General features: G+C 31.7%; 1 protein-coding gene across 1 annotated transcript in view; it reads right to left on the reverse strand.

The window, feature by feature from the left end:
• The window catches only part of LOC117175387 (neprilysin-2-like), an 8,521-nt gene extending 3,264 nt beyond the window's left edge, over positions 1–5,257 (reverse strand). Inside the window, exons 1-5 of the mRNA XM_033365095.1 lie at positions 5,155–5,257; positions 4,864–5,075; positions 4,605–4,781; positions 2,933–3,361; positions 366–666 (exon numbers count right to left, since the gene is read on the reverse strand). Of these exons, the coding sequence (XP_033220986.1) occupies positions 366–666; positions 2,933–3,361; positions 4,605–4,781; positions 4,864–5,075; positions 5,155–5,257 (1,222 nt within the window). The remainder of the gene's footprint in view (positions 1–365; positions 667–2,932; positions 3,362–4,604; positions 4,782–4,863; positions 5,076–5,154) is intronic.
• Positions 5,258–6,699: the final 1,442 nt, after the last annotated feature.

Raw genomic sequence — 6,699 nt, forward strand, 5'->3', positions numbered from 1 at the left:
GTTTTTGAGGTCGCTGAAACCGAGCCGCTGGTCCAAATAACCCAGTTGGCTCATCTTTTTTCGAACAACGCAAAAATAGACGTAAAACTCACGAAAACATCTATTTTGCGTTTTTCAAAAGAATATGACCCAACTAGGTTATGTGGACACCGTATTCGGATTCAGCGACCCTAAAAACTTATAGATTACCTGATTAAGAACACCGGGCATGAAAACATTTTTTTGCGAAAATACACATGAAAAATCGCTGTTCTCGTTGATTTTGTATGCAATGAAGTCTAGAAAAATGATTTTTAAAATCCAGGACTCTTCGACCAAAACTATTCTAGGGTTTGAAAACAAATCTGTGAATAAAATAGACCTACTTATTCGGTTTAAATGGTCATCATATTCAGTGCTTGTGCCAGTTATGGTATAAGCGCAGGATACCCATGGCCAATCTGATTTCTCTATAGTCTTCCTTAAATTACTGAAAGAATGGTCTAGCCTAAACATGGTAAGGTTTGCATTGGCTTGAACTAAATCAGTTGGAGTTATTTCCAATGTCTTGTAATATTCGTCAACAGTCTTGTCATGGAGAATTTCATCAGGATATCCAATGACGTTTTTCATAGATTTGAGTTTAGCCAAAGCCCTCGTCTTTGTTTTTTTATCCATCCAGACGACCTGAAACAAATACAGCAAGTAAGCAAAACAATGAAATGGATTCAAAATATCAAAGGAATATTCTCTTGTCTATACTAGTTGGGATTTTTTCATTCCTTCTCCCATAAATTTTATTTTATAATAATTCCGCCCAGCTGAACATTTCTGTATAGGATTCTCGGAGAATCCTGCGCATGTTTCTGTACAGGAGCCTGCACAAAATTGTATAGGTAATCCTGACGGTTTCTTTGCAGGAATTGGGCGAAGGAAACTTGCATGATCCTGCAAAGAAACCTGCACTGACAAAAAAATCTTTGAATGATCATGTACAGGTTCATTTGCGAAGTAAATTGAGGCCTTGTAGATCCAACTCATTATCGAGTGAGCCAAGTCACCAGCGAATTCTCGCGGACTAGTTATTATACAGGTTTATGTCCAGGATTCTAATCAAGATCCTGTACACGAACGTACACGAACTTTGTAAAGGGACCTGGACAGGATCATTTAAAGATTCGCTTGTAAACAGGTTTCTTTGCAGGATCATGCACTGTTTCCTTCACCAAATTCCTGTACAGGAAGCATCAGAAATACCAGTAGAGATTCGCGTGTTGGTTCGTGTACCGGAACATGTGTAAGATCCTCCGAAGCACCTGTACATGCATTTTCGGCTGGGGCGAAAAGCTCCCACAAGTGAAATATTGGTGTTCGCCAGTGTTTGACGCTAGCTCTAATTTTTGTCAATTTATTTTTGTAATCTATGCTTACGATATATGAAAAATTACTTTCTGCTTATAATCAACTGTTTAAAAAAATTGTTTGAATAATTAATTCTTGTTGATAGCATTTTTTCAGAATAGGGGTGGAAAGTAGCGGCTAAGGTTTCAACTTGTTGGAGCGCAGAAATACTTATTAAAAGTTACAAAAATTAAATGTTTGAAAGATTACTTATTATTTGTAATAATATTTTCTCAAGATCATTTTACAGAGTTACGGTTTTTTAAATTTCCAACGTTTTTTTCATTCAGTGAGATAATAATTAATTTAATCCAACAAACATAATTGTTTAAACAATATATAATAGTCTATAACTGTTTTCTGTTAGAGTAATACTAGAAGTAGCGATTTTTTCTGAAATTTTCAGTAGTTCTTAACTTTTCATTTAGAGTTAGGTGATAATCTTTAAATATTGAACATTTTTCCCCCTCCGAGTTAATCCTATTATTATATTCTTTATTTTTACCTCTATTGTAACACAGCATTCTACTTTCATTTTTTTAAACATTAATAATAGAGTTGAAGTTTCGAGAAAAAATGCAACTTTCGATCATTAATCTAGGAGAAGATAGTTATAAGCAATAATAAATTGTTGAAACTTTATTTTTAATTTGAATTAATAATCACCTAAATCAATTTGAAATATTGAAAAAATCTTACAAATTTTTTTAAAGTTCGCAACTTTCTAGCATTTCTCTGAGGGAAAATAGTTATAAAAATTCATAAATTGTTTAAAGAATTATGTCTCTTAACTTTGATTCGGGCTTTTTTAATTAAACTGCAATTCTATTTGAGAAAAGCTTAGTTTCGAACAAATGGGAAAAAACCGACTTATTTTTAACTTTTTGGAAATTGTCTTTCAGTCTCTACTTAAGAAATGTTCAAAAACTAATTTGTTCCCTTTACAAAAAATTGATAATCATGTACTTCTGAATTTTTATATGAAAGGTAGAGAAAATTTTAGCTTTTCAAATATCTTTAGACATATTATAACTAATCAAATTAATGGCCTTGTTAATTCCACAAGAAAATAATGACTGACATAGTTTAGGAGAATTAAAAAAACTACAATTTTCATCGCCTTTCCCATGAAAAGTCAGAAAAATGTGATCGATATTAGTTTAATAATTCATTTTGTAATGCCTCAAAAAATATTATTCATGAATTCCATTAAGTACGTAATTTGTTCAAGAAATTCCCATCTTTTCTTAATATAGCAGTGAAATGAAATTAAACTAATGAAAATTGCTTAAACAATTACAAAATGTCTCCAACAAAGAAGATTGCTCCTAATATTTATTGATTGTGAAATTAAATTATATGCAAGAATGAAACTACTTTCATGTATCATAGGCGAAAACGCGATTTTTTTTTGTTTTGAAGTGTTTCAACAGTTTTCTATTATATAATCTATTCCCAAAATTTTAATTATTTTATGCCCCTTTTCATGATTTTTATACTTATTTTCTCCCGAAAAGTAAACTTTTGAAACAAGTTAATAAAAAAATCTCACCTCTTTTAGCATTTTCGAAAATTGTTGTTCAATACTGACTGCTATTTCTTCTGCACTTTTCTTAGATTCTGGTGTAAAGTATTTCCTGACATATTGAGCCCCAGCACTCAAACCTAGAAATCCAGTTGTCATATCGAGGCAATCCTGCTTAGAGGAAGTACCTTGAATTTGACCTTCAAGTACTTGCCAGAGGAGGTAATTAGCTAGCACCCTTTTGTGAGTTTTTTTCAGCAATTTACCCAAATTTTTGAAAAAAGTAGGCACGCTCACTTTTATTATTTCATCATCACCAATTATAAACGCCGATTTTAAAATTGCGTTGAAGTATTTCTTCCAGTGAACAAATGGATATTTTCTTGTGAGATCCTTTACTGTCATGAGGTTTTCGAGAGCTGCTTGATTACGCCTTTCTTCATCACTCAGAGTGATCTAGAGGTTTAGGATATTTTAATAAGTTCGAGTCTTAAGTCTCAGAAAAAGTTTCTAGACTAAATATATAGTACAATTTTTAAAAATTTTACCACAAAATTAGGAACTTCTTGTAATTTTGCTCACCTAAGGCGTTTCAAATGTCTGTTATAAATTACTCAGATTTATTAAAATTGATTTAAAATCATTGAAGCCACTACTATCTAGAAACGTTTCTCAATCAAACTGTAGATGTTTAAAAATTTATTGAATCTGTTATAAGAAAATACATGGATGAAAATTATTTAGTGCGGATTTGCACTGTTTAGTCACTCAATTTCAACTAAATTGTTACAATGTTTACGGATAAATTAAAAAAGTATAGACAATTTAATTCAAATTATAAAATTACGTGACCATACCTATCTTATTTTCTTCAATTACAAAATAAAATAAAAGCCCATTAAAAGCTAAAATTTGCATATTAAAATATATTAAGAAACTTTTTCACGAAGTGCCTGAGAAATGTTATAATAAATTTTAGAGAGCTATAGTAAATTTTAAAGAGATATATTAGATATTATAAAATTTGATTGGATTTAATGTTATTAGCAAAACTATTTTAATTAAAAAATTACAGGTTAACGAAGATTGATGGTTCAATAGAATCGCGCTAAATTGTACAATGTCTAATGTGGCTTGATAAATTTAATTTAAAAAATTTTCAGTTTGTTAAATTTTGCTGGATATAAATTTTCTATGCTAGCAACCGAGGGAATACAATATCGGTGGGACAAAGTTATAAGACGTTTTCAGATAGGATTTTTTGTATGAAAAATAAATCCGAAAGTGAAAAATCGATATGTTCGGAGGCCACTCGAGGAATGATTTTTCTAAAAAGCTATTTGGTTGCGAAAATTAATTATTTTCAAAAAAATGCGATACAGTTCAAATCAAACATCGTCTGGGAGAATTTTATCGAAATTATTATATCTGGTAGTTCATAAAAATATAAGAAATGTTGCAAAAGGACCTTGCCCTATTATTACTGTGGCTTCTTTGGTGTGGCGTTTTTAATATTTCTTGGAATAATATATAAATAAAATTAATGCAGTGTGGTAATAAAAATGATTATATGTAGGGACTTTGAATTAAATCCATTTTCTTAGCACCACAACAATTTTGATATATAAAGAAAATATTCTAGTGTCCCTAGTATTTGCATATCACATTCTTTCTCTATCATAATTTAATGTATACTTACAGCGGCGAGCTTTATTTCGAAGTCAAGAACATCCCTTAATTCTTTTTGAGCTCTACCTTTATTTGCACCATATTTTACAGCCGTGTCAATCATGTTATGATAGTAGTCACTGACGGTCTTGTCTTTGAACCCCTTTATCAAAGCTTCGCGATCAACACGTGGCATTGGTTGGTCGATCTAAAAAAGTATATATTTTTTCATTTTAAATAAAAAATTTTAGTTTTAATTTGTATTTTTTGCTCTAATAGTGATTACGCACATTCAAAACATTTTTTGTACTATCTTTAAAATCTGTGACAATATCGAAGTTAAAGAAGCTATCCATTATAAGTCCCTGATTCACCATGCTATAAGATGCATTTTCCCAATCAAATTTTTTCTCTTCCCACGAGTCTCCTTCAAGCACAGGCAAGCCACCCATATTTTTTAATTTGCTTAATAAGCCTTGGCGATCATTTTTTTGAGTCGCACCTATAACGAAAATTAGAAATTATTTTTTTATATGAAAAATTTTGGTAGTGTAAAATTTAGGATTTTAAAATGCGCTCACTCGATTTGAGGCAAGCCTGGTAGAAGTTTTTCGATAGTGTGATGTGTCTTGGTTCATTGTTTTGAACTGGTCCTTCAATGTTACTTTGCAGTTTATCTTCCATTTTAGGTATAAGGGAACTATATCTGTCAATACTTATTTTATCTTTGGAAACGACTGCGGTTTTTAAAAAATGACCACAGGAAAATTTATAGAAGTCATCACACGGTGATACCTCGGGGTCGATACTCTCCCGGATTGCTTTAGCTACAAAATAAGTTTTTAATTGTAAGATTCACTCATAGAAAAACAAAACAATTGCTTATACAAATAATAGTTGTTTGAACAAATGAAAATTAGTTAAAGAAATTATTCCGTGAGCATTTCATTTAAATCTCAAAGATAATTTCATAAGCCCGAGAGCACGGGTTGATGATTACAGATTGGAAAAAACTGCAGAATATCATGTTTCAAAAAACAAAAAAATTAGGGGCGTTCGATCATCAAAAATCGAGAATATACATTAAGGTGATCCAAAAAACGCCTTTTGAGCTGCACGCAGTAAAAAAATTGAGGTGTGACAGGGATATTGTTCCTTATTATAGCTAAACCCTTGGCTGAAAACGAACGAAGGAATTGAAAAGGATCCCTGGATCAGTAAAAATGAATATCTGACCATTTTCCATATGCCAGGGATATCATTTAGTCACTAATCATAATGAGTACAGATATTATAGAGATATTGCTGTCAAAAAAAAGTTCTAGTTAAAGTTACTAGACGCGTCTGGTTAAAAAAATGTTAGTTATATTAATTCGAAGTTATGGTTAATGTTACTAGAAAATTCTAGTTAATTAACTGTGGTTGATTTTTCTGGTTAGAACTATTCTAGTTAATACTCATGGTTACAGAAGTGTCATGATCTAGTGTTGATTTCCAGAATTCTGTCTTTTGTCTCATGTCACTTTGCTGGATATGTGAATTGACGCTTTGACGTAAATGTTTAATTCTCGAACAATCGCGACTTGTGAATTGCATTTTCAGTTATATAAGTATAAATAATTATAGTGAACCGTAAATTTAGTTGTGTTATAAGAAGAAATATCACGTAATCTGTTTAAACACCAGTGCTACAGGAATACTTCCGAATCAAGCACACATTTTTTGGGTGTCTTTGAAAAACATTCTCGAAAATATTGACATTGTAGACAATAAATTAACAAAGTTATAGGAGGTAAAAGAGTTTGTATACTTGGGCTTTCTGTTTTGGAGGAATGAAGAAGTGGATGGTTATAGAAAAGAGAGGGTGAGAAGGGCAAATGTGTTAATGAAGCAAGTATGAGGTCTGGGGAAGAGGTTGTTCAAAAAGTTGGCAGGAAATGCGCCGGACTACATTGTCAGGAGGGAGACAGGAAGAACGAGTTTAGGAATTATAACGGGGAGTAGAGCGTTTAAATATGACGAGAAATTTTTGGAAGAAGAAGGAAGTAAACTGGTTAGATATTGTTGGTGGGAGAAGGAAAACAGAGATATGGGTGGAAAGATGAAGGTGGAAAGGGAAAGGTATT

Source organism: Belonocnema kinseyi, chromosome 6, assembly GCF_010883055.1.
Source record: "Belonocnema kinseyi isolate 2016_QV_RU_SX_M_011 chromosome 6, B_treatae_v1, whole genome shotgun sequence".
Taxonomy (NCBI): Eukaryota; Metazoa; Arthropoda; class Insecta; order Hymenoptera; family Cynipidae; genus Belonocnema; species Belonocnema kinseyi.